This window comes from Rhea americana, unplaced genomic scaffold (genome assembly GCF_003343005.1).
Source record: "Rhea americana isolate MKP2758 unplaced genomic scaffold, rheAme1 scaffold_281, whole genome shotgun sequence".
Taxonomy (NCBI): domain Eukaryota; kingdom Metazoa; phylum Chordata; class Aves; order Rheiformes; family Rheidae; genus Rhea; species Rhea americana.
In genome coordinates this window covers 174,063-201,321 of record NW_028186403.1, presented here as the reverse complement: position 1 = coordinate 201,321, position 27,259 = coordinate 174,063, and the positions used below count along the sequence as shown (strand labels likewise).

Below are 27,259 nucleotides of genomic sequence, written 5' to 3'. Positions count from 1 at the left end.
GCTCTGAACCTCCCTTCATAGATGCACGCGCACACACACACACACACACACACACACACACACACTTATGCAACACCCGCTAACAGGGAAGAACACTCAGTATAAACACATGCACACACATAGCCATATGGACACATTAATTGAAACCAGGCCTGTGTACAGAATCTCTTTGTTAGCTTCCAAATCCTGGCCAATCTGCCAGTACTTATGAGATGCAAGACTGGATCACGTCCATTGTCTGTCACATAAAAGCTGAAAAATATTTCACTGGCCCCTGGCCCTTGCTCCCATATTCTTTGTGAAATAGCCCTGATGTTTTATTTGAATGCACATGAGAATACATTTTCATTTTGTGCAGTATATTGCATATTAGTTATAGCTGATGCTTACCCCTATGCAGATGGTTAGCTTAAGGCTTATAAATCACTTAAGTTTATTGTCAGATCTAGCTTAAGTGGATAGAAATGTATTGAACTCCATGGGAGGGAATTTTTCCTTATAAGAATACTACACACACTGGAAAACAAGTCCTGTGATGATAAGAAGATTTAATTTGAGGAACAAAATTAAGTATCCAGGAGATATCACAATTAAGTTTGATGTGAACCTGAACATCTCTTTGATATCCCCAAAACCATTCTCTAATCTTTAAATATATGAGCACACGCTGTTTCTCCATAAGACCGTGCCTCACTGAGCAGGCATAGTGGGAACAGCTTTTGGGCCAGGTCAGATCTCTGTAGCAATAAGGATTGTAGAGCACAAAGCTTTTGCCTTGTTTACTGCAGGTGTCAAAAGGTCTGAAAAGAATGAGATCAAGGTCCCCAGGCTAGACACAGAAGGATCTCCAGGCTACGGCTGCTAAATGCAGCCAGAGCAACTTGGAGTCAGTGCCTGCCTGTGCCGCAGATTTCTGTGTCATGTTGTGGGGAGTCAGTTAAAGCAGTCAGACTGCCGGTGCTGTAGCCATTTACTGAGGCTATGTTTGTGTATGGCGCTTTACCTTCCACTCAAATGAACAAAGTATCTTATGTGCTCATACATAAAGGTATCTTAAACTTCTCTCCAGTGTTTGAGATCTGATCTTGTGAGCAGATTCTTATATTTCACATAGTATTTTGTGGACAGAAATCGCATGTCTTTCTTAGACATGTGCCTCTCCTGATCATAATTGGGACATATAAAATTCTGCCCTGGAAGCCAGACTCCAGCAACTTCTGTTAGCTGTGGCCAACCAAGTCGAAACTCTAGCTTGTTCTCCAAATATTTTCAGAAATTTTTGGTCTGCCTATCTCTGCTTGAAGGCCATTCTCTGGAGGAGGTAGAGGACTGCAGTGACCAAGGCCAAAGTGAGCAAGCCACCTCTGGCAAAGTCTTTGCCCAGAGAAGGAGACAGTCCAAAGCCTAGGGATTTGGGTGAGGGTTAGATGGCAGAGAAAGATTACTTGCAAGCATTTTAAGTCATTCAGTTGAATCCAGGCTCTGCACCAACATTGCAGACTTATTTTCATAAGGACTTGATTTTTAAAGCACACTGTATATATTTGATCTCTCTTCCCTCTAAAAGACCATCAGGAAGATTTACCAGCGATTTACTGTGCTGATACTGGGGGGAGGGGAAGCAGATCATTAAGCCTCAAATACAGCCTGCCATCTGGACGGACTCAATGCACAAGAAGGCATAAAGTTGGGATGCAAATGTGCAGCACTTGGTTCTCAGCCAAGACTGAGTTTGTGCTCAGTTGTTTAAAAGCAAATCTACGCAGATACCACTTATTGCAGGGGAGAAAAGGGCTGATGGGAGCTCTTGGGGTCTGCTTTGCAGAAATCACCACTACAGCTGAAATACATGGGTGTTGTACTTTTAATGCACGGAGATTTCTACACATGGGTCACTAGTGTCTTGATACTGGCACTGAACACTAGTTGATCCTTTTGATGTTTATTTCTGTGTTTCTRTTTCCCATCTGTAAGTTCACATTGGCAGGAAGCTGCTTGGTGTTTCCCAAGTCAAGTGTCCTGGTCTGAAGTGACTCTTGGCTTAAGGAGATGTGTAGAACCTTCTTTCTACCTCTGTGCTTAGGCAACAGGAGGAGTAGTCAGCCATGTTGAAAACATTATAGTGAGTTGTAGAAACTCTGGCTTCTCTGTCTGCCTTTACCATGGATTCTGTATGTGATGCTGAGCAAATCACACAGACCCAACTTTTCAGTAATGCCAATGACCTGTTTCATTCTGTGTGTTCGGGCAGCRAACCACTGCAGTGCCCAGAATTAATGGTCATCATTGCAGGCTTTTGGCTATGATCTATCTCAACGTCTCTGTTTCTAAAATGATTGTGATATTGGTTTAGTTTTGTTGGGGTGACTGGAAGACAAAAGTCCTTTTGTGTTTGGGAACTGCTCAGAGGCAGTAATAATGAGCCAGAAAGAAAAACCCAGGAGGRAAGCAAAATTCTGTATCCTGTGCGGTACGCTGCTGTCATGCAGATAAATACAGCAACAGAGTGAACAAGGAAGACAACCTCATCYGTGAAGCACTTGTGTGTGCTGAATGAGGCAGCAGGTCCAGTAGAAAGGGGAACAATATAAGATCAGGCAATTAAAACTGTACCTCTATTATTAAATCTGTTTCTAGGCTTTGGTCRTTCTTCGCAATCCATTTGATCAAATCAAGATGTGGGGGAAGTAAAACTCTTATCTTTAGAGCCTTTTGTGGAGTTTAAACTTACATTAGCTATCAAAAGGCATTTCCTGTACATGTTTGAAGTTGGTATCGTGCTATTCTAGTGCAGTTGCTACTGGAAACTGTTGATGTGTTGATACATTTCCATTATCCATCACTCTGTTCTGYAGTTTGGGAACTGGAAGTGTGCAGGTGGCTTCATTTTAATATCTATTTAAAGTRTAAATGGCTGTCTGCAGTGCCCTTTGAAAAGGTAAGGGCTGTTAGAAGCTTTCAACGCTGATGGGAATGGAGACTGCATATGTGATAGAGAAGAGTGGCAAATGTGATGCARTATAATTGCTGATGTCTTTGAGGATTCAAGTGGAGACCTTTGTGCTTTGACTACCTGTAGCAGTGGGAAAGCAGAAGGAAGGCAATCCCCAAGGAAGCAATTTGGTGGTCTCCCTCCTGGAGGGGTGACATGGCATGTGTCACCCAGCTCAACCCTAGAAGGCTTGAGTTAGGGATCAGACTGGGAGAAGGGTGCTCTCAGTCAGTTAATAACAAGAGGCACTTACACTGTAATTGTTCATCTGAGGGTCTTAAAGGTGGGAAGGCAGATAGTATCCCTGTTTTGCATATTAGGAACAACCAGACATAAGGTTTTAGTTGACCCAGAAGGCAGAGGTAGCATAACTTAGCTCTCTCATATTAGAAATCTGTCTCCACAGACCTGATGGAGGTGACTTTTTAGCCATGCTCCCAACTTTGGTAAAATAGGGTATGTGAAACTATGAAATTTGAGACTGCATGTGAAAGGTGGTGTTATAAACAGAGCAATTCCAGATGGTGAAAAAGATGAGAAGCAAGAGCTCAGGATCTGTGTTTTCCCATCCATTGCATCTTCTCAGAGAGTACTTTGTATTGTGCTCATTCCTTTGATGAAGAAAGAGCTTCATCTTGCCTGGATCCCATTCGACACAGTGATACTGAGSATAGAGGTAACAATGCAGGCACATACATTTGTTCTGTTAGCACCACCTAGGATGGCGCATGCATAGCTGCACAATCTCTTTCATCTGAGTTATATCTGCATAAGACTCTACCAAGGCACAAAAGTATTGCTAACATTTGGAGGCCTATATAACATAGTTTAAATGGTCAGAAAGTTAGGAATGGGTTAACTTTCCTATCATATCTTCTCTGAGCAAGTAGTACTTTTATGTACAGCATGTGTGTTGGCCTAAGTGGCATTGATTTTCCCATGGGCAGTAAAGGGCTCTTGCATGATTTGCAGTTTGCTGCTCTGCCAAGTTTCACTTCCTGCTCCACAGCAGGGAGAGGGTAGAAGTCATTCTAGGGACAGATGAAAGGAAAGAGTCATGATAAAAAGCATCTGTTTTTCATTAAGCTTTTCCTTAGAAGCAGGTATTGCAAAAATCTGTTTTTCCTTCTAAGCAGGAAAAAAAATGGGACAGAGAGACCCAGCATGGGGGAAGTTCAGCTTAGATGCTGGTGTGTGTCAAAGCTGGAGTCATCGTAATATGAATGTTCATAATRGCCACTATGCAGTAACTGTTCCTTTGGCCCTACAGATCAGCCCAGTGTCACTCCCAGTGCTTCACTGGTTCTGCTCCAAAGGACTGGACCTGGATGTGACTGTGCTTGATTTTTAATGACCGATATATGCTTGAGGGTTTATGAATCCCAACCCAAATGCCCTTGTTTGTTGGTCACATTGTGAAAATAGTATGAAAAGGTTCTCCTTGGAGGTCTGTCTCCTTTCACCACTCGTTGCTGCTGCCTAGCTGCAGGCATGGGTGAAGTAGGCAGCTGTCTAGGACAGYAGCTAGAGGTAAACACACTGCCCTCTTTACCTATGCTGATGTGCAGCAAATATGCTCTAAAGAGCTTATCCTCCCTCCTACTTGGAGGGTAGGTTATCTCCTTCTTGCCCTCAGAGCCTTCTACTGTCAATGGAGCCTGGGGAAGGCTATGGGATAGCAGAACCAGGAACCTGCAGTCCTGCCCCTGATCTCCTCTGAACTTCCTGCTGCACCCACAACCATTGCCCTTCCTGTCCCAGCTCCTTGCCTGGCAGAAACAGCTTTGTGGGTGCCCTCTGATTCCCYACTCCTACAGAGGAACTTCGTGCAGAGGATGCAAGTGGCTGGAGGGGAAGGGAGGCCTCTGGGTCCACCTGAGGAATTAGTTTGAGGGGGCAGAAGGAGACATTTTTCCAAAGCCCCACAAAAGCTCTTGGAACTCCCAAGTTCCTTTCCTGGAACCCTCACACCTCTTCCAGAGCTTCAGTGACTGTAACTAAGTGCTTTACATTTTGCAAAATCTTCTAAATTTGGGAAAACTAAACTTTTCCTCTCTACTTACCTACTCCCAGTCTTAGTCTGTTTCCTGTTGCTCGGTTCTAACCTGCTCCATCCTCTGATTCCCTTTTCCTCAGCAAGAGAGCAGTCATCCGTCTCTAGTGTCATGCAATTATACAGCATTGGCCACTAGATTTACTGCACTGCAAATACAAACTTTGCCTTTACTGCAGCAAGGTCATCACAAATCTCAAGGTGGGCATGTGGCAAAAAAGTATGGACTGCTCTAATTTCTTTGTCTCCTTGGATCTCTACTTGGTGTCTAGGCTTATTTTTGGGGGCTTGAGTGTTTGAAGTGAGGTGCTTAAATTGATGGATTTTTTCTGAGCCTTTACAGCTCCCATGAATTTTGGTGGTAGTTCATCAGTATTTAAAAATATCCCAGAAAGCAGGTTACCTTAGTACAGATCTAGGTATTGGCCTGTTGCAATCAGTTTTTAAGAACATGGGGCTCGCTTTCTGAGAAACTGAGAAAAGGCCCTGTTTTGTTAAGGCCCACAGGGAGTAGAGCTAAGTTAGCTGGAAAGAGACCCCCCTAAACTACGAGCCGTGAGAATCCTAAATGATTGCAGTCTCTCTTTTTTCAGGCCTCCCCAGCACCCCCTCCATTCTSTCCTCCCACTTCTTCTTCTACTTGCCTCAAGTCGATGCAATTCTTGTGCCTCAGTTTCTCTCACAGTACAGAGCAGAGGAAAGTAGTGGCACGAACTTTTCATCCATTCTTCATCCAAAAGAAGTAAGAGACACCCCCATATATCTCCTTTAGCCCAAAACAGCTCTCAGCAGCCTAAGGGAATTGAACCATGGTAATCTGTTGAAGCCTGACAGCTAGAAAAGGTAGACTCAGTCCCCTGTAGCCATAAAGCAGAATTTCTTCTTCCATCTTCATTCTCCCTATAGGTTTCTCATTGGTGACAAGCACTCCTATCATRTTACCTCTGATGTGGGGCAGCTGCAGGTGTTGGAAGGAAGTGAGACCTCTAATGTGCCCCCTACTTCTTCTATGTGGCATGCCGCAGGCAGCAGAGAGTTTGGCTCAGGGCTGCCAAGAGAGGCTGGGTCATGCTTGCATTTCTGAATTATCCTCTGATAAAGTGACAGTGGCCTTTCCCTGGGGATGTCCATGCCTCAGATTTTAGGATCATGATTCAGGAGAGGCATTTCTGGGCTTGCACTGACCTCTAGTGACAGTGCAGGGACAGCTGCCCTTAGGCAGCCTGGGGACAGGAGGTTTGGCCATCCAGCAACTGGGAAGGCATATATTGGCCCTCCACACTGGACTGGTTACAACGGTTCACCTTTGCTTGATCCAGTTTTTGGTGGGGTTGTGCACATAAACGTCTGGTACTGCCTTGGAAGAGCAATCCTACTGCCTGATCAGGCTCTGTTTTAGCTGCTCCATCTGCTTGGTGGACAATTGCAACAGGTGCCAGGCTATCAAACTTCTTCCCTACACTTGCACGCTGACTGACTTGTCTTTCTACAAGTTATATCAGAATTGTTATGTCCTTCAAGTCTTCCACAGTGCTTGTTCTTCCTGCTCATCTCTTTTTCTCTCCTATCTATGTGTCTATTCCCCCATTTATTTGTGCTGCTCTATTCCTTTATAGCACCTGATGACTGACTGGCAGTCCACACTCATGCCTAGGTAGTAACTGGAGACTGAGATCTCTGCTGTACTGAGTGTTTGSCAGCATATGCTCCTTGTTTCTGGAATGGTCCTGAATATTTGATTCTTGYCACTCACCTCTGCCTCCACCTCTCCACATTCTTGCTCTCTTGCAGGCCCTGCAAACCCTTCCCAGAGCTGGGATGCTGAGCCTCRAGGTTTCTGCTTTCTTTACCACAAAATAGCTTACTGTGCTGCACAAACTGGACAAACCTCCTCTATGTGATACACAAGAAGACTCTCCTCCTTCACAAAACCATTTAAAAACAGAAAGCCCTTTTTTAAAAAAAAAAAGATATTCAAACTGTACAGAAGCCATCTTTTACCTCCCTGAGTCTGCAAACCAAAATTAGTGTGACCTTTTGGCCCAGTCTTGGGAGCTGCTAGCCATCCCTCTCAAAATGCTAAGCAGCCTTAGCTTTTAGGGACATCAGTAGGACTAGATGACTCTCAGGAAGCCCAGCACTGCCCAGGGCTGAGGGGACCTGCCATCAGCTGCAGTGTGAGGAATGCAGTGGAAGCCTCTTTCCCAGACTGCCTTGTCTGTGCCTGCTGGCCCCCAGTCTGCGAGCTGTCACAGGCTGTGCCTTCAGCACCATCTTTTTCTTGCTAGGCTAAGCTGCCCTGGTATGTTTACGAGTGTATGCCTTCTGGGAACTGTTAACAAGATACCGTCTGATTCAGTTGATATTCCCCAGTCTCTGAGAGCCACACATCCCCTCAAAGCTCTAGGAAGTGCTTTTTACTCATTAAATTATAGCTCAGTCCCCTCAGCTCTGGATTAACAACAGAGCAAAGCCCCAAAAGCACCTCGCTGAGCATGTGAGTGAAATGAACCTTTCATTTTGGGAGTTGCTTCTAAAGGAAGAAATTATCTATGATGTCCCACCAAACCCAGAAGAAACATCAAATACCTCTGTGAATCTGAGAGTCAGGCTTCTGTCCTCCTGCAGTTTTATCTACAAGGTAGAGAAGGGCAAAAGCACCCCCAGCACCTCTCTCTTTAGTACTTGTGACTGTGTGCGCTCTCCAGGCCATTTGTATCATGAGTATGCATACGGCAGAGCTCCACAACATCATTGCCTCTTTCCCTAGCCCTACTGTAGATAGGTCAGGTTCTGTGGCCCAAATACTGACACTGGGATTTGCCTAGCGGGTCAGACGAAGCATCCTGGGTCCTCATATATGTCCTCTGAACAGTATGTCTCCTGTTTTTACCCCTAGGAAAATGCTGGCTGGAGACCTCTCACCTTGTGTATTGACCCTTTGGTTCCTGGCTAGCCTGATCCACATGAGAAGAGGGGGTGGAAAGGAGGAAGGCTGCCAGCTACGGCCTTCCACATTAGGTTGAGCAGAAAGGCAATCAAGTTTCCTAAGCAGTGTAACAGATGACAATGTATATATTTATACCAGATACCCACATACTTTGAGTGAATTGTGCAACATGAGATTTGTCATCATGTGTCAGATCACTGGTGTATGGAATCCAATACCATGGCTCTGACAATATTGAGAGAGCAGAGCCACTCACAGTGACACATCTTGCCAACTGTGCAATGTGAAAACAGAGGGTCTGGGATTAAAATTCCTTTCCAACCTCTGGCAATCTGCTGGTACCCTGACTGCTGTTATTATCTGAGCCAGCAGAGCTTCAAGTGTAAATGATCCCAAGATTAAGAAGCCTTCTGAAGAGCACTAGTACAATTGCAGCATACATTTCTGGGCTGCCCCTTGGGCTGGATATGTTTTGTGGGGGGTTATGTTTCATGATGATCTCTTCTTACTTTCCTCTGTTAAATGATTTTTTGACTAGCTGCATCCTGGATGTCAGCAGCAGAGAGTTACCCCAGTGGCAGAAGTGACCTATACTTTTTACCTGTGATCTCCTAGCACAACCTTTTGTATCATCCGTCATTTCTGCATTTGTTGCATACTTATTGTGTGTGTGATTTTTTTTTAATCTGTTTTCTTTACAGCAAGGGAGTTGAGTCTTTCTCCCATTCTGGATGTGCTGRCAGGCAGCTGCATTCTGTAATGGTGCTATTGCGTCTGTGTTTTTGGTGCTGTCATCACCCTGTGATCAGCCCAAGAGTCAGTTGCTTTGCTTGGCCGATTTTGGCTTCTGCCACTCACAAAGTAGAAGTCTCCCATGAGCTATCTCTAGCAGCTTTTGCAACACTCCTGTGAACATTTACAAATCATTTCCAACTTGTTAATGTGAGCAGTTATTGGACTGCTTTTTCTTAGCCCGCATGACYTGACACTTCTGTTAGAGCAAGACTGTGTTTTGCTCTTGCCCCCTTGGCTGTCCCTCATTTTTAGATCCCTCATTTAGATCTTCTAGCAGCTCCTTACTCTACTTACCTCATGGTAAGTAAGGAAATGTCCTTTACCCGTTCCTTCTGGGTATGGCTAACAAAACCGAGTGGTCTGTGCTGAAATGCCTCATCATACCAAGCACCTTCTGTCTGAAGAATTTTTATTTAGCATCATTCCTTAGAAACTCTTAAAAAAAGTGGAGTCAGGCAGGGTTTCCTGTCTGTATGGTTTGCTAGCTCCTGGTGTGATGGTAGTCAGCACTAGCTTGTAGACCATTTATTTTGTATTAACTGATTTATGGCAGTTAAATGCCCTGAATTAGTCATTTGTTTGTCTGTGGAAAATCCCTGCCTCCTTGCGCTGTGTCAGCTCTGTGACCTGCAGAAGAGCKCCAAGGAGTGGGGATTCCTTCTTTGCTTTGCAGTGGAATCTCAGGCATGGAAATCATTTTGTTTGTCTGCTTCTCCTCTTCCATAGGCTCCTCTTCCTAGTGTAAGAGCTGCTCTGTGATTTGTCCCTGAAGAAATTGAGTCAGTTTTGTTCCTGGCCCTTGTGAGGCCTAGTACCTGAAATCTGTGCAAGGGCTCTCCTTGACTAAACTCTGTGTCTCTCCAGATTAGTCTGTGGGGCAGTGTAAAGTGTTCTTTCAGTTATGTTGAAGATGCTTTTCAAGTAAACACCAGTTATATGACAGTTGGTAGCACTGTTTACTCCTATCCTTTTCCATTTCTTTTTGTTGTATGTAACTGATGATTGATCTTTTTGGACCACTGCTTTTCTGTTTGGTATGTTTTGTCCTGCTAGTGCCTGGTGTATTCCCTAGCTGCCATTGCCTAATGTAACAGGGCCCAGAAGCTTGTGGTGGGAGTTACCAAGTGTTGCGCAAAGGCTGTCCCATTTGGACTGATTATACTTCAGGGACTGGATTGACTAGGGTTGCCAGATGCTAGAAAATCCAGTGATTTTCCAAATTGTAGAATAGAGCACCAACTCTTAAAAAAGCTCCAGTAGTTATTCAGGCAAGCAAAAAGATGTCTGGAATGTCAAATAGCCTTCATATCCTTGCTCAGCAGCCAGTGACAACATTATGTAGTGATGCAAGGGTTGTTGGAGAACATTGTTCAAAAATTGAGACCATTGTCTGTGACCTGTCTTGGACATCTCAACTCAGCTGAGATTGTCCTTTCAGACTGTAAGGTGTCATATTGTCATATGCGATCCATACTATACTAGAAACAGGCCATAGGCACCAGYCAAGTAGTGGCAGTGTTCCCCCAGCGCTTCCTGGCTTGCATCTCCCAGTACTCCCCATCTCAGCTCCTAGGTTACATCTCAGCTGCCAGTGTTAGCTTGTACCTAGAGGAGCCTAGCCGCACAGTGCTTGAATGGTCTTTGATTAGCCTGCACTTCTGGGAGTGTCAAAGAGGATGAGGCACAGCATGGCTCCTGGGAACTCCTAACACCAAGACAAGTGCCCACCCATCACACACCATGAGCCTTTTCATACCCTACTGCAATGCATGAGGTACTTATTGTTAAAATGTCARCTGCTAAAGATTCATGTCAAGTTCTGCCCATGATTAGCATCTCTCCTAGCTTTCCCTAATATGGCCTAGTTGATAAGGAAAATTTTCCTACCAAGCTGATTCCTCCTAGACCTAATCTAATGGGTATCACAGCTTACAGGACTGCACCACATGTTTGTCGAGAGCTGCATGTGTCCTAGGCTTTTGGGCTCTTTGCTCAAGCTCCAGCACTGTTGATGTGTTTGGTAAGATAAATCTAAGGAAGAAGCTCTACCAAGTCAAGAGCCTGAGACAAACACCTTAGCGATTTTACTTTAGGACTTATTGTGCTCAGGGTTCACCTAGGAYATAAATACTGTGGGTTTTTACATGCCAGCTTCCGCAGACAGGATATTCTGCCAGAGTGTCAGTATGAACAATAAAGTACATTTCTAGGTCTCCTGAATGTGAAGCAAAGTTTGGCTCTGGGGCTGAATATTACCAAGGCCACAGTATTTACCTGATTTTGCAGAGAGCCTGAAACAAGGGCTCAGAGAGTTGTTCTGCTTCCTCCTCCCCTCCAAAATGAGAAATCTCATATGCTGACAAGCCAGGAGAACATGGTAGTTCTGTATCATCCTAAGAGAGCGTAATTTGATTTGGCAGGAACTGCAGATGTTTCTGTTAACAAATATCTGAAACACTAATGAAAAAACACCAAAGCAAAACTCTTTATAATAAAGGGAATCCGATTGTATTTTATACCCTCAAAGTTAAAAATATGCTTTTCAAAATATTTACAATGACTGTATATGAAATAACCTTTGTTAATGAAACCGCAACATACAGTACTAGAATATACCCACCAAATTGATAGTCTGCATAGGAAGAAAATGTAACAGAGAGAAAGAGAGAGAGTGAGAGTGAGGGAAAGAGAGACAAGTAATAGCATTCATGTACAATCTGCAGCCATATGTTTTTTGATGTTCATTGACTTTTAGTTGTGGATGGAGTCACAGGAAGTTTTGACTTCTTGTCCCTAATCAATTCCATTTGCAACTGAGATTCTTCAAAGTGGCAGAAATGTGTGGGTTGCAGCAGTAGCAGGGTCTGACTTTCCCATGCAGCCTTTCACATTGGACCTTGTCTTACAGAGTGGACATAAAAATCTCTCAGCAACCCTGGGAGGTAGGTAGAGATTTATGGAAGAATTTGGCAGATGGAAAAGCACCAGGTTAAGTAACTGGCCTAAGGTTGTGCACCATGGAACAGAACTCAGGTTCTGTCTCATCTCTCCAAGTCTCCCATTAGGGAATACATTTTCTCTTAACCAGTAGCATCTGCCTTTGAGATGAGCTGTGTTACAAGGTGGGACTATCAATTAATGCCATGTCCTGGGTGACAGTGTGAAAAAAGACTGCCTACAAAAGATGTGCAATGTAGTAGTGCTGTTGGCATGTTATAGAGCCAATCAGGAGATTTTAGTGCAGATATACACCCAAATGACTCCCTTCATGTGCATCATTGAGCAACTACATCCTCTGTAATCAGGAACCTATGTGCACCTTCCCTCTCTTTYTCTCTCCCCCTCCTCTTCTCTCTCTCTCTCTCTCCCCCCCATGCCTGTATGTTTGTCCATCCTACCTATACCTGCTTCAACCGTAGGAATGTCAAATAGGAAACAGAACAGTAAAACATTCCTGCCTCAKTTTTTTGTAGATATTTTTAACACCAATTTCACCTGATTTCTATTGGGCTGTTTCTCAATGTCTTTAACTTTCATATATATGCATATATATATATATATGTATATATAAAATGTAACAAAAGGCCCATCTCATTTGTTTCAATGGACAAAAAAGGGTCGTAAGTCTCATTGCCCAACCCACAAGGCACTGAGAGATAAGTGGGAAGGGCACTAGGAAGGGAAAAAAATGTAGCCCTCATTTTCATGGTGCCCTCCAGTCATCACTGCTGAGCTTGACAGTTTGTAAAGGTATGATGCAACTTTGCAGAAGAGCAGAACAGCTATCTGGGTCACTTGCAGACTCCTGGCCCAACAGCCCCAGGAGTGACTGATCAGTTGCAGCTGCTTCTCTCTCCCATTGATGAATGTGTTTCAGAGAGGTTTTTAGTTTTGTTAGTTACTTTTCTGTAGTGGTGGCAGTGTTTGTGATGGTGGCTGTTTCTGGTTTTTCAATAGGCCCAACAATTCTCTCAGCAGAGCAATTCTTATTCCCCATTCCCAGTAGCCAGCCCTCTCCCCTGCACTCCCATCAGCCTTATTTCTTCCTAAGAACAAGGTAGAGTATGCTAATGATGAAACTGAAGCAAAAGCAAATCCAGGCCAATATGAAGCAGTAGCCATGGTGAACTTCTGTGAACCCAGGCATCTTTGCGAACCGAGCCGTGTAAATGGAGACTCCAATCAGAATGCACAACCCTGTAGGAAAGAAGGCAAGGGAAGAAAGAGTTGGAAAACACATAGGAACTAGCATTGCTGCAGGACATCTGAAATTTTGGTGCCCCTTGAGATCATAGCACATACATTGTGCCATCTGAGAGATGCACTGCTGCCCATTAGGTTTATTTTTGGAGGATTTCTCTTGGAGACACAGTAACATAAGACATTTGGGACTTGTTTAGTGGGTGCTGTGGGGGATAAACCTTTGTTAGGAGGGAATCAGTAACGCTGTCTGCAGATATTTTGATGCTACGTGTTGAATCCCATGAGCGGTAGCTGTGTAACTACTTATTCCCCTTGCCCCTTCCTCCCAAGAAATAGTTGTATATGTCTTTCTTGTTGTCCTTCAAARGTACTTGGTAAACCCCCTTGGGGTTTTCTAATGAAGATCCAGAAATATTTTCGTTATTCAAATTAAATAAGAAAAATAAYTTTCCAAATCCTCAATGCTGTATCAGAAAAATTGGGCAGCTGGAAACTTTCAGCTGGCTGACAGCCTCCCCCTCATGGCCACGTGTAGCTGACACGTGCTCCTGCTTGTGTTCACAGAGGCATTGGAAAGCATGCAGAGCCATTACAAAGGGTCCATACTTACAGCAAACCAGCATGACGGCTCCAGTGATGTAGAAACGTTTGCCTTTCTCCAGGGTGAACAGCTGGATGATGAACATGACAAGTGCGATGACGGAGAAGATGATTGAGAGGATCATAAAAGCTTGTACTGCTTTGAGGGATGCTATGAACATAGAGGGAACAGAGTTGAGAGGGTTAGATCTTGGCCTTGGCATTGCATACCAATATTCTGCAAATCATCATGACCATGAAAGTGAAAATGTAACTTACCGCCATCATTGGTGGCCTCTGGCAGTTGCCTGCAGCTCCTGTTACACAGTAGCCAGAGTCCTGAAGAGGCTTTTTCTGTGTTATAATAACCCACCATCCAGACCTAAAGGAGGATAAAACTGTTATGTCATGGGGGAGCTTCCTTGGTCTGCTGACCAGGATCATGCTGGCCTCTTGTCAGATTAAATCACAAGGGGAACAATAGTTGCTAAAGTGCCACGAGACAGAGAGCTGAAAAAGTCAGGATGTGTCAGCAACAGATGAACATCCGAAATGGGTGGGAGAGAACGGAAGGCTCRGAAAGCCGAGCAGCATTTCGTCCAGACAAAAAAAATAGAGGAGAAATCTGTTCCCATAATACAGTGAAGATTGCTCAGATTATCCTCTCCCCTTCCTGGTGTGAGACAGCAGCAGAACACAGGGGAAGGGGAAGTGATAAACACAGAGCCAGCGGACACCCCAGCACCTCCACCGCCGTCCTCTGTGATGAGGAGGGGGAGCCTGCGAAGGCCGCCTGGTCCTGCCAGCTCCGAGAGCACTGGCAAGCCCGCTCGCCCCTGGCACTGCAGGGCAGAAAGCCCCTCCACAGCTGCCTTTCCTCAAGCTCTGCGCAGCTCTCGGTGCCGCCAGAGGTCCCCCTTGCCCCGGGCACGGAGGTGCAGCAGGAACGCCCGGCTGCTCAGGCTGCTATGGGGTGACACCCTGGGTTTGCTGGGGTCCCCACCACTAGGGCTCAGGCAGGGTGGCTTGCTGGGTGGTGCCCCCAAGGCGGAGACCTGAGTGGCAAGGGGCTGCTGGTGGCATGTGAGAGGAGGGTCCTGGGTGCCCCCCAGCCGCTGCTCTGGTAGCAGCGATTCCTCAGCTGTCCCTCTCTGTTTTGGCTGCAGGGTTTTATGTAATGGAAAGGTATAATATTAAGAAGTGTGTTTATGGCTGCCTGAACAGCTCCTGTGAGCAGACTATGATCACAAAAACAGGCATGGGAGACCGTATAATTATATAACAGACTGGCTGCCAGATGGAGTGATAAATATCAGCTCAAAACAATCATCTGCTAATCTTCTATGCTCATCTTTCTTGTGCAAGGAGCACTCTGATGCTGCCATTCGTGGGACAGGGGAGTAGGAATGGCAAGCAGGGGCTGCCTTTCTGATGGGGTGCTGTGGCCGGACTGTACACTCTCATGCTTGACCTTCCCCACATGCAAACTCCTGAAGCTGAAGCCCTAAACCAAGTCATTTGATCGGAGGCTCCTGTGCTGGCAGAGAGGCAGCCTGGATTGGTTTGGTACAAAGTCCTGGTGAATTCTGCTCCTTTGTGCTCTCTGAGCATGCCCTTGACTCACTACTTTTTCTTTATTCTTTGTTTTAAGTGGGTGTTCCTAGTYTGTATTTAGGAGCATCTAACAGCCAGTCTATCTGCCTGTGCTACGAAGAGCTATTGCTACCGAAGATTACAGTGGTTCCCAGTGTCTCGTTCAAGGTAGTTGCTACTTACATTGGCAATGGTGGAGACAAAGAGCATGATGACTGTGGCAATGTGGACCACAAAGATACCAGCCAGTAGCACCAACATCTTCGGTCCTTCCTAGGTGGTGTCACAGAGGCACGGAGTTCTGAAGAAGAACAAGAACACAGGGAGAAGGTAAGGGAAGGGCTGGACTGAAGAATGGCATTACTGTAAGCTTTATTTACATATGAGAAAATAAGTTGGTCTTAAATCCATTCTGGAAACATGCAGTCATGAAAAAAAAAAAACAGCAAAAATCTGTGTCAAAATCTACAGGGGAAATGCTCAAATGGTTAAAGAAAGCTTGGAGGTAAAGGAACCAGTCTGGGAGGAGATGTAGGACAGGGGTAGTTAGCTTGGGGACATTTTAAAAATAGCCTGAGTATATACATAGGTTGCTTAAATTGGTGTGTGGTTATGTAAAGTAAAAATGACATACTCCAGGCCTACAGTCCAGGAAACTGAGTTGTTTGCCCATAGGATTCACAGAGGTCAGGTAAGATTTTCTCTTGCTGTTCTCCCTTTCCTTCCTCCAGCTGGACTTGGACATTGATGGGTTTGTGGAGTGGAGATACACTTATATCTTGGGTACATCAGRTGCTTAGTAGTGATGGAGAATGAATTAGGGGTCTAGCCGTACACAGTGGCCTGCTCCATTACATGAGAAGTGTTTCCAGAACAGCAAAGCCACTGAGGTGTTCTGGGGTAGAGGAAGATGAATGATTGTTAGGGTTTGTAAAGGAAACTGCCTCTGCTTCCTTTTTAAAACTAGAGGCATTCAAATCACTTTATTACTGCAATAAGATTCTCTTGTATTRCAATTTTTTTTCCTTTATACCTTTTACTTTTTGTAAGATTCYCTGTTGTTGATGAGCATGTGATTGGAAAGACAAGGCATATGGGAGGGAATGGAATGTATTTTGCATAGCTCTTATGACAGTRTTTGTCAAGGCTGTTGAGTTTTCCCTTGAAACTATGAACTACAAGGAACCAAATCTCAGTTGTGAGAGTGAGTATAGGCACTTCACGCAAAGTGAGAGAATGTGTTTCCCCTCCTTCCAGGCATTTACTAATATCTAGGCAATAGAACCACAGAAATAAGACAGAAAAGATTTCCAGGTCTGCTCTATGGCCACTGAAAGACTGCTTCCTAGAAAGTTCACAACACTGCTTTGCGCTATCTCTTGGTAGAACTAAAGAGCAGTATCAAATGTTTGATTAATGTTGCCTGTCAAATTTTTTTGCTCTTGGTGACTCAGATCAAGTTTGATGCTGTCACTTTTTATATAGGGTGTGGTGACATTGCCATGGAACAGCACAATTACATTTTATGATGTCTTTCATGCAGCCTGTGACAAAAAGCTTTGTGAAGTACCATAAATGTTTTTTATCTTACTCACTGACTCCACCTTCTCCACTCCCTCTCTTTCCTCTCATTGTGGCCATATATGTGAGTATATTCCTGTAAAATGCTGCAGTTATTCCTTTCCCTGCCTCTGGATATGTATTTCTCAAATCTAAGGGGGTAGACAGGTTTCTCCATCAGTGGTTCTTTGTCCAAATTCATCATTAGCTAATAAGCAGGTGAAATTCCTAGAGTTCAGAAGCCTAGGGAAACAGCTGTATTTGGTTACTTCCTTCCTGTCAAGCAAGATTATTTTTTAAAGCACAGATTAGGTCTGGTGCTTGGTCCTATCTCTTCAGCAAGAACTTGGCAATCATAAGGTTTCCTTCACWTGGAAGATCTCTCTAGAGCTGGGTAGCTCTGGCTTGCTGAATATGGGCCTGACTTGCTTGTCTGCTTTGGGATGTCCTAGCAAACTCCTCATACTCTACGGCTTGATTTTCCTAGCTGGCTGGAAACTGATGGTAGCTTCTGTTGTCACAGGAATTGGAGCATGTGCCTCCCTTAGTGATGATCTTGAAGGAAGTACAGCCTTCTTAGGAGATCCTCACTGATAGTAGTGAGAGTCATTTGGGTGTTTATCAATGCTAAAAAACAGGCTCTCAGGATTATGCGGACGATGCCTCACAAACACATCTGACATAAGCATCAAATCCCTTCTCTCCACTGATTGCAAAAGGAACCAAGATTTCAAAATGCTGGATGGCATCTGATCTGGATACCTCCAGTGGGCCACTGTACCTTAAGCTGAGAAGCTATTGCTGTTACCATGACTRAATTATGCATCTATAGCAGGTGCCTTGAACAGAGCTTCTGAGYCAAATCCTCCCATCTCTTTAACTACCTATCATCCTTGTTTCTGAGTACCTTGGTTCTTACACAAGCTGTAAGGAGTGCTGTTGCTGGTATGGTGTATTGGTAGGTATATACCAAATTGTGGCAGATTTGCCTGCCTATTCCTTTGCAAACAGTGGCTGAACTTTCTTCCTTTCTTGGATGAACATATTTTTCTAGGTTTCTTTAAAAAAATAATTTAGCAGTTTTTTTGCCTGTTATTTTTGACCTTCAAAAAGCCCTGCACTTGAAAGACTAAAAGCCTACTTTCCTGATATCCTAAAGGACTAGAACAGTCATTTTTAAATGCATCTTCTGTTTGCCTTCAGAAAGGAAAATGAGGGAAAATGTTACCTCTCAATGTAAAGAAAAAGAACTTTGACCAGCACAGTTAAAAAAAAAAAAAAGAGAGAGAGAGAAAGAAAGAAAGAAAAAAAACAGAACCTTTTTTCCCTTTGCTTTTTTTTTCTGTCCAGTTCTTGCACTGCACGAGAGCACTGTTAGTTCAGGTGCTTTCAGTGTACCCACTTCCTGAGAACGTCAGCACCTCTCCCTGAATACACATGCTATCAAATGCAAACCCCAGGGAACATATGTTCACAGCTTTGGTTCTTTGTGAGTTAAAGCACCAGCCTCCCTGCCTATTCATTCACTTTCCTCTTCCTTCATCTCTCCCTGCTTTTTAAATAAAACACTAGAGAACAATCCCAAAGAAGCAGTGAGTAAAAGAAAGGCATTGAAATAGAGTTACTGCTATCTCTGTCTGTACAGCATGGACTTTTCCTCCCCTTAAACAGAAGCTGGCAGAGCTGTGGAGATGGACAGGATATTTTTTCCATTTGTTAATTGTGAGACATCTTTCTCCGCTGAAGGGTGGGGTCACATTGCTGAAGCAACAGGACACAGTTGCATGCAAATGCCTTTTCTTCCATTCCCCTACCTAAACTGCAGCTGGACTTGGAGATCCTCAGGCTCTTCTTGGACTATGAGTCAGTCTTAGCCTTCCTGGAGCTGCTAGTTTTTTCCACTGACTCACCCTAAAGTTCTCAAAAGTACAATTGTTTAACCCTGCAAAGGTTTGCGACAATCTGTCCTTTCTAGGGCTGCTTCTCAAGAACCAGTCAAGCAGGCAAGCAGTTAATCCTGCAGTGTGCCTTTTAATACATCTTCCTGAGGAGAGAGCCAAGCTACACAAGGAAAAACAGGACTGAGATACAAAGTAGAATGACTACCAAGGTAAAACAGGCTGGTGGAGAAGAAAGGGCCAAAGTCATGGCCCCATATTGACCAGGTGAGTCAAAAGACTCACCCCAGCCTGGGTGTGTCAAGAGAGAAGGTCTATGCACTGATGACATGGGTTTTCTTTCCCTGGGCTGAATAATGAGGAGAAATGACAAGCCCCACCAACAGTAACCATGTTACAATTGCTGTAGCAGTCTTCAACACAGACTCTGATTCTGTGTAGAGACTCTATCTCCATCCTTGGAGGAATGCACATACTGGGAAACAACACACAGCTCTGCTGCACCTCAGTCTAAGTTCAAGCCAGCAAGCATTGTCCATTAAAATAAGTCTTTTCATGCAGGCAAAATACAGTCCTCTGCATAGGCTCTCTGTCTAGTTAAGTGTTTTGGATCCTTGTATCTGGAGAGCAGGCTGGAGAAGTGAGTCCTTGCCCTTGGTTTACTGCTTAGCATAGCATCAGGGTGGAATGCAAAGTGCCACTTGGAGATTTAACAAAGGCCTATGATATGGTTCCTTAAATACAGGGAATGTGTTACTCAAGAGGACAAGCCAGATTAGGTAGTGGTCTTTGCTTATGACGGAAGGTGCATTGCAGTGAAAGGAGTAGAGGGGAAGTTTCCCAGTTTGGAGGTTTCCTTCCCTCTTCTTCTTTATCTTCTCTGCCTCCTCTCCCAGTAAAGATTGGGTTGTTTGGGGTGAAAAATCTGAGCACTTTCAACTAAAGTTGAGGGATGTAGCTCATCTGACTTCTATTCCAGTTCTCTTTGAACTGGAGTTCGTGCTTGGGACCACCTCTCCCAGGGAGAGGTGTACTGTGAGAGATGCTCACTGAGGGAAGAGCTCAGCCTATAGGGGCTAGAAGGATAGGACATCTAAATGCACCTTCTGTGAGCACTGTGGTGACCTTTGACTTCCCTAAAAATAAGGTTTTCAGCTAAAGTCCTTTAAGTTTGAGACATTCCAGTTTTCAACAAAGGAAAGACGGCAATTTTGGTGAAAGAGCATACACTTTTGGCAAGACCATTATTAAAAATTCRTTGTAGATAAACTGCAATCAATTGCAGTTGAAATAAAAGAAATTCTGCCACTCCCAGCTGCCATCACTGAATATAAGTAGTGAAGTTACTACATAGCTAACTATGTCAGATCAGTTGTCCATTTTATCCATACCATGTCTCTCTGATGATGGCACCAGCAGTCTGATGTTTAGAGACAACATGGTGGCAAAGAGTCACACTACATAGGTACAGGAGTGTTGAYAGTTCAAATCGGGGCCAAGGATATTTGGAAAGGATGGGGAAAATGAGTGAGGAAAGGACAGAAAAGAAAAATTATTTGATACTATTTGAGACAACACAAACTACCAGCTGTATCACTKGTGCATTCCTCAGTGCAAAACCAACCTATGAATAGGAATGTTGCTACAATCAGTACGGGAAATCTCAGGATCGGGTAAAGACTTCTGCAGAGTTTGTAGATCTGCCTTTGAGTGAGCTGAAGTCTTGACTGRATCTTAATCCTGCTACAATTACATGTCTTGCTGTGTGAAGTGAGCCTGAGTTCTCATCACACCCAGACTAATTGGGCAGGCTGCATGGATGGTAAGGTCTCCGTGACATTCTGGTGGCACAGAGATTTTAGATCCATCACATTGGTATCAAAAAGCTCATGACAACTTTAAACAACCACAGGAAATGGTCTTTTTGTTTTTGTCCTTTTCTGTTTCTCACTTCACGTGCAGCTGAAACCAGAGTCTTCACTGCTTCTGGCCTCACTACTCTATGCCAGCACTACTGTTGAGAATTTGGTTTTACACACTGGCCTGACTCAGTTTACAAGTCAGATACTTTTAACAGAGATGTGGATGAGTAGGCAGCTACCTCTGGAAAGAGATTTCACATGTCTGGGAAAAGGGTTGGGCAGGAGGTGTGTGTGAGCACATAGTGACCTTTGGAGCATCTGGTTTACGACAAAAGGTTAAGAAGATTTTGCACATGCATGGCTGCTACCTGTTAGCACAGGTAGCACAGACCAGATAGGGTACAGCAAAGCTGTAGAAGTAGCAGATGAATGTGAACATGAAGGAAAGTGTAGAGTAGCCCAAGTGGTTACAACTGAAAATAAAAAAACAGACCTAYGGAAGTGGAAGGTTTTGTTTAGTTCTTTGGAAGCTTTCCTGGTAGTATGTTCTCCMAGAGATTGGGGGAATTACCTTCCCAAGATAGTGGTGAAGCTCAGCATGGGAATTATTTCTTATGGGACCAGACAAAGCCCCCAAGAATGCAYTCTTAGGAATGTACCTCCTCTTGCTGCAAGACGCAAGAGCGGGTCAGAAAAAATGACACACAAGGGTTTTCCAGCTCTTAGGCTCATGATTCATGTGAGAGTGGGGAAATGTCACTGCTCTTAGGGCAAATATTGAGAAATGGCATTTTCTCMGGAAGAAACCACCCTGGAGCACTCAGCCATGTGACAACATCAACAGAAACTCCAAAGCTTGCTTGGTAGTAGGAAGGGGAAGAGACAGCTGCCTGGGGTCTGGCAGGCAGCCAATAGCCACTGCTAGAGGAAAACACTGTCACTCCTTACACTTTGGTATGCCAAAGACGACTGGGACTGATGAATGGAGAGTAAGAGAGAGGGTGGGGAAGCAGAGTTCAAAGCTAACAGGAAGCACAGAGGTGTCCCTCTGCACCTCTGGAGGTGCTTTGGGGAGCATCCTCACCCCCTTAAGCACTGAATTCTAGCTCCCTGAATAGATTACTTAGACATAGAGAAAGGCTGGGAGCTACTGGGACTTGTACTGGTTCTGAAAAAATGTTGGGATGAGGTTGAGTGTGTAGGGGTGTGTATTTGCAGCTCGGGATGACTCCCTCTATGAATGGGAGTGTGTTTGTGGTTTCTCTGTGAGCAGAACTGAACCCTATGTGAGTGTATTCGTGTGTGTTTCCTTCCTTATGATTTCTTTCTGGGTGCACGTATTTATCTGTGTGAGTTTGACACTGTCTGTGCCCACGTGGGAGAAACCACCTGACATCTTTGACAGGAAAGTTGAGATTACAGTATGGTGTCAGCAAAAAATCACGTATTATTTCTGCTGGGACCCTTCCCCCCCCATTAGGCTTTAGACAGAGGTGGAAGTTCCGTGGAGCCCCCACTTGCTGTAYTGTTAGCTGCATTTATGAATTAGAACTGCAAATCTCTGATTTGCATAAGCAATTTCCTAAAAATCTTCCTTTTTATTCAATGTAGGATGATTCTGAAAAAGAAMTGGCTCCTCCTCAGATAGCCTCCCTCTCTCCAGAAACTGGAAAACCTGCCAACCTGCCAGTAATCATGTATGCCAAGCTACACTGAGATCAGGATGTCTTAGGCATATGAAGAATCTGATGTTTTGGGTCACTGTGCCTCCAGGGTGTCCCATTCCCACAAAACGGCTTGGGAAAAACTGTGCAGGATTGAATTGCAAAATTGTTTGATAGTTCCTTCTTTTAACCCACAGTGCAGGAGTGATGGCAGGGGGGCGTGAGTAAAAGATTAATTCCTATGTATAAAGCAAAAGCAAGAGGATGCTGGAGTAGCTCTGTGCTCTTTGCAGGGCAGGATGAAGGTAGTCGTGTAGTAAAATGCCCTGTCTGGCTTTGAAAGGGCTGCTTACATCTGTGATTAGCATGGGCTGGCAGAACTATGTAAAACAAGGGTTATTCCAGCTCATGTTATATGTGGAAATGGCTTCCACAAGTTGTCAGGAGAGAATTCCCCCCTCAGGGGGCAGACTAAGCTGTCCTCAGTTTGTGGAGGCCAGCTAGCAGGCAGGCTGCCTCAGCCCTGTAAGTAGGCATGGCCAGCAGCTGGGCCAGCTGCACAACCTAGCTTCCCTTCAGCAGTGGGCCCAGGTGCTGCAGCTGGCCCTCACCAGTGCCCTGACCTGCCTGCACCCTCCTCTGAGGGGTTTGCTGCTCTCTTCTCTTGCTCCTGTTGCTCTCTCTGCCTTTTCCAGAGGCTTGTTCAGGCCCTTAGGGGAGGTGTCACTCAGGAATGAGAGGAATGTGGACACTGAACTGGATTGTGGCAGCTGCTTTTACAACTCCCCTCCTTGAACAGACTCTGCCCTGCAAGAGCAAAGGGGCAGCAAAGGCCCTCGCCCCGGATTTCCTCTAATCTGAAAGTATTGCCAAGTGGCCTCACATAGTGATAGCTAAGCCCTAGGTATGAGTCATTGCTCACTTGCCTTCGGCCTGTCCAGTACTCACAACTCACTGCATTTCTCTGCATGGTTGGGGACGACTTAGCCTAGGATCACTGGGCTCTCACTGTGGGCGTCTCCCCATGCCTGCTGAACAGACTGGTTTTCACGGATGAAAGGGGATAAATTTTAACTATGAGTTTGGCAAGCTAATCACTCCCTTGAGGAAGATGGGTTTTACAGCTGAGCTGTCCTAGCCTGTTCCTCCCTACTATGCAAAGGCATGGGCCACGTTTGGTTTTATTGAGAGAGCAGCTTCCACATATTCTCTGCCCTACTACAAGCAGTTCAGGAGGAGAAGGGTGCATGGAGCTGCAGATTTGGCCAGGATTCAGTTTGTGCATTGTCCAGCTGTTCGAACTCCGGAGGTACTTTCCAAAACGCTCCTGGCAGAGTTTGCAAAAACTGTGCTCCAGATTGCAGCCTCCAGATGTGCTTCTTTCTTTGCTGCCGTCTCTGTGAGTGTAGCAGCAGAAAGCAGTATAATAAAAGAGGCGCTCAAGCTTTCTCTCTGGAAAGTTTATATTGTGACTTGCTGCTGGAGCCTTTCTCATGCTGTGGGATGTCTGGGTGTGAACTGTCTCTGACAAAGGACACAGTGTAGTCACATTTGTGCTGAGCTGAGGTGGTTAGGTACTTTTATTCAAGGCCAGTATTGCAGCACTGTGACTATCAGTTAGCTATCATTTATTTATCAGTCCTAGCAGGAGTTGTCAAATGAGCAGGGCCGTGGAGAACAGCTTCCTTTTCTGTGCATGCTGCTTTGTCTCAGCAAGAGTTTACACCTGCAGAAGCCACTARTGAAGTAAAGGAATCCATCTCTCTATATGGAGATAGAAAACTCCCTTCCTCACCTGCCCTTTGGAAGTGTAAAAGATCCTCCAGGCTCTTAATTCTCCCTATCTTGAAGGCAAGATAAAGMAACCCTGTTTTGAGGTAAAGAAATCTCATCTTTTAGTCAGTTTTCATTGGTCTTTTGCATGAGAAAGAGGAGGAAGGAAAAAAAAATGAATGCCACACCCTGCAGCCTGCCCTGTACTGTATTGGATTGCAGTCCTGTTACCTCCCTATTGAAGGGTAAAGGCATAGAAACCCTTTGAGATCTAAGGGGTCTAACAGTGATACTTTTTGCCTGCTGGGGCATTTGAGGGTCTGAGGACAAACACYAGTCTAGCATTAGTCAGATCCTTCCCTGTTTGCCATCAAGTGTAGCACTCAGCAAAGAGAGCATCCATCTGCAGCTGAAGAGAATTAGGGTGAGAGGGGAAATGTGCCATACAAGAGGGTGATGGGTTTGTGGTCTGTGGCTGATGGGGCTTATGAAGCCCAGTGGGAGAAGGCAGAGCTAAGGAAGCAAGCTGTATCCCCACCACTCCTCCTACTTCTGAGGAAACTCAAGCAAGCRCAGGCTGAGTGCCATGGGCCAGCCTTGAAGCAGGGGGGGGTTATGAATAGAGAGAAGGATTCATGTTTGTAGCAGATCCCCCCTGCCTCATTATAAGCTAGGCTCCAAGGCGGGTCTTTTGCCAAACAATGCTGGCTATTATCAGCAAATCTCACAGAGCTCTTTCAAAATATAACCTCTGCTCCACCCCAGGCTAGCAAACAGTAATGCATTTGCATTGCTCATACGCTTCAAAATTGAAAGACCACCAGCTAGGCTAGCAGAGCCAGTTTTCCAAGCCCAGCACTCTGTCCTCAGCAGGGTAGTGGAGAGTACTAGCAACTCTGCAACTCTTGAGACACCCATGCGAGACCTGAGTGTTTCTCCCTGGGGCCCCAAATCCCTTGTCCCATAGTGTTTCCTTGGGCGCGGCTCAGCTGCATCTCTCAGATGGCTGCCTCAGGATGGCACGTGCTCTGTGGAGATGCCCAGCTCTGGCAGGAGGGGAGCCTAGCTGAATGTTTAAGGGATTAGTCATAGCTGTGGGGGGGAACCTTCCCCGGGAAGCCTGCTGTATGTGCATGTGTCATGCCTAGCAAAAAAGGAACTGTGTTTTCAAGTATGCTTCTAGGCACTGCAGTTTTGATGCTTTTTGTATGCTGATCCCCAGTGCAGTGACTGGAAATAAACTGCCTATAAACCCACCCTCTCTTAGTGCACACACTGTCCCTAAGTTTGACAGTTGTGTGAGGTGAACGGCGTGGGGGAAGTAATGGAGGCATTCAGCTGACTTAAAACCCTGTTATCATAGGAATAATAGCTAATGGGCTCCATGTTTTCACATTTTTCATGCCCAGGTCCCTCTTCTATGTTTGCTCAGAAAAGAATCCCACTCCATCCTGAAATGTCAAGTGGGCAGTCCCTGGGCAAAGTTGCTCTCAGAGGTGCCTTGAGGAATTCAAAGCTTTTGAGTGAAAGATGCTCTTAGCCACAGATTTTTTTTTTTTTTTTAAGAGATCAGTTTCATTATTTATCACAGTAAAAGACAGCTTCCCAAAATGCGTTCTACCCAGAACTATTGCTAACTAGCCTGGTAACATTCACTGCCTCAGCCAGCTTCTTTACTGCTGAAACACATCTGTTTCTCAGGCAGGAGGCACCTCTGCATGACCAAGCCACAAGCAATAGGGCCAGAAGTGACCTCCAGAAGTCACTAAGTGCATCCTATTGCCACAGGGTACAATCAGTTCAGCTTTTCAGTCATTTGKATAGACCTGTCTACAGCATCAGCTCAAGCCCCAATGACTCCCAGCTAAACTGAGCTCAATACTTATTCAATCTCTTTTGGACCCATGAAACTGTAGAGAAGGGCTGAGTTTCTGTAAGAGGAACCAAAACCTAGTGCCAATAAAGTGACTTTGCTCTACTCCCTTTCTTACACCTCAAGAATAGTTCAGGGATTTGGCCGCAGGATAAAAACCATAGCAGACAGGTGGAGTTAGAGAATTGGTGAAAAAGCAGGGGGGGCAGAGATTGCATGGAAAAATGCAAGTGAATAGAGAAAATTGCCAGTCTGTGCAATCCTACACTTTCCATCAGATCCTCCACCCACACCCAGTCATGCAGCCCATGGTACTCTTAGCAATTCCACCCTCTCCCTCACTTCGCCTCTCAGTGCTCCCCACTCCAGGATCTGTGCTGCCAAGGAAAGCATCGCATGCATTTCTACTGATTGCATGTCATTGGTTAAGTAAGAACTGTGGCTTGGCTTCAGGCTAAGGAGCTGGAACCCCAGTGAAAGAGAAAAAGAAAGCTCCTCTCTGTTGTATCCCAATGCCTGCACCTTTAGGGCTGTTCAGATTTCTCTTGGATTGATCACTGCTACTTGAAATTAGAGCTTGGCAAACTGCTGACTGAGGAGGAGAAAAAACATAGATGTGCAGAAAAATGAGGCAAAAGCCAGAAGTGCTGAACCTGCAGCCCTAATTTCATGATAGTTTTCCCACGTTTATAAACAATGCCATTCAAAAAGAATGTAGCAACTCCTAAGCCACAGCTGGCTCAGGTGGRGCTTTCAGTGCCTTTGTCCCGGCTRCACATGCCCTGGAGGCAAGAWTAATACTGCAGAAGCCTGTGCTCTAAAGTGATTGCAACCATAAAGCCTTGCAGTATTACTTTGCCCTGGGGCGCAGCTGGGTTTCAAAGTAAAAACTGAAAGGATAAGGTACGTCCCATAGCAAGTGCAAATGCTGAGTTGTAGAGAGAGCCAGCAAAGCAAGATAGAAAAGCAAGTTGGAGATGCTGGTTTAGGGGATCAGCCACCAGTGAGTGAGTAAAGTTGCTACGGATTTTCAGGAGAAGCTCTTACCGTGTGAGCTGGAGCCGGTCCTGGCACCTTTGGAAGCAGGAGCCTGCTGGGCTGCAGTGCTGTTGTCCTGCAGTACAGAGCTGTAGTGACGGGGAGTGACCTGGTGGTGGTTTAAGTTTTCTCTGGTGGTGTGCAAGGGTGGTGTCTTTCCACTCTGTTTTAAAGGAGTTACTATGAATCAGTCTGCCTTTAAAGAGAGAGAGAGAGAAGAAAAAAAAACTTAATAAGCTACGCCCTGCTTTGTTGGCAGGGAGTCAAGAGTCGCTGGGAGGAAACCAGCGATTCAAAGAAATCTGTGTAGGGTTGTGTCTGACTCAGTGTGCAGTACAGAGACCACAGCCTGGAAAAAAAGACTGACGCTGATCCAGCTGAGTAATAGAGGCCCACAACAGCATCTGTTTATAAAACTGAACTTCT

General features: G+C 45.1%; 1 protein-coding gene across 1 annotated transcript; it reads right to left on the bottom strand.

Annotated features, from left to right (window-relative positions):
• Nucleotides 1–11,275: 11,275 nt before the first annotated feature.
• On the bottom strand, nt 11,276–27,030 carry EMP1 (epithelial membrane protein 1). Its single transcript, XM_085308778.1, has 5 exons — nt 26,843–27,030; nt 15,349–15,466; nt 13,852–13,954; nt 13,604–13,744; nt 11,276–12,987 (listed from the first exon to the last, which is right to left on the bottom strand). The coding sequence occupies exons 2-5, from the start codon at nt 15,424–15,426 to the stop codon at nt 12,827–12,829; spliced, it is 483 nt and encodes a 160-aa protein (XP_085164904.1). The 5' UTR covers nt 15,427–15,466; nt 26,843–27,030; the 3' UTR covers nt 11,276–12,826.
• Between the last annotated feature and the right edge of the window lie 229 nt (nt 27,031–27,259).

Excerpts from the sequence above, each read along its gene's own strand:
- EMP1 (XM_085308778.1), bottom strand. The coding sequence starts at position 15,426 with ATGTTGGTGCTACTGGCTGGTATCTTTGTGGTCCACATTGCCACAGTC. Across the intron at positions 13,955-15,348 it reads TTGTCTCCACCATTGCCAAT|GTCTGGATGGTGGGTTATTA; the intron begins GTAAGTAGCAAC and ends ATCCTCCTTTAG. Across the intron at positions 13,745-13,851 it reads AGAGGCCACCAATGATGGCG|CATCCCTCAAAGCAGTACAA; the intron begins GTAAGTTACATT and ends CTATGTTCATAG.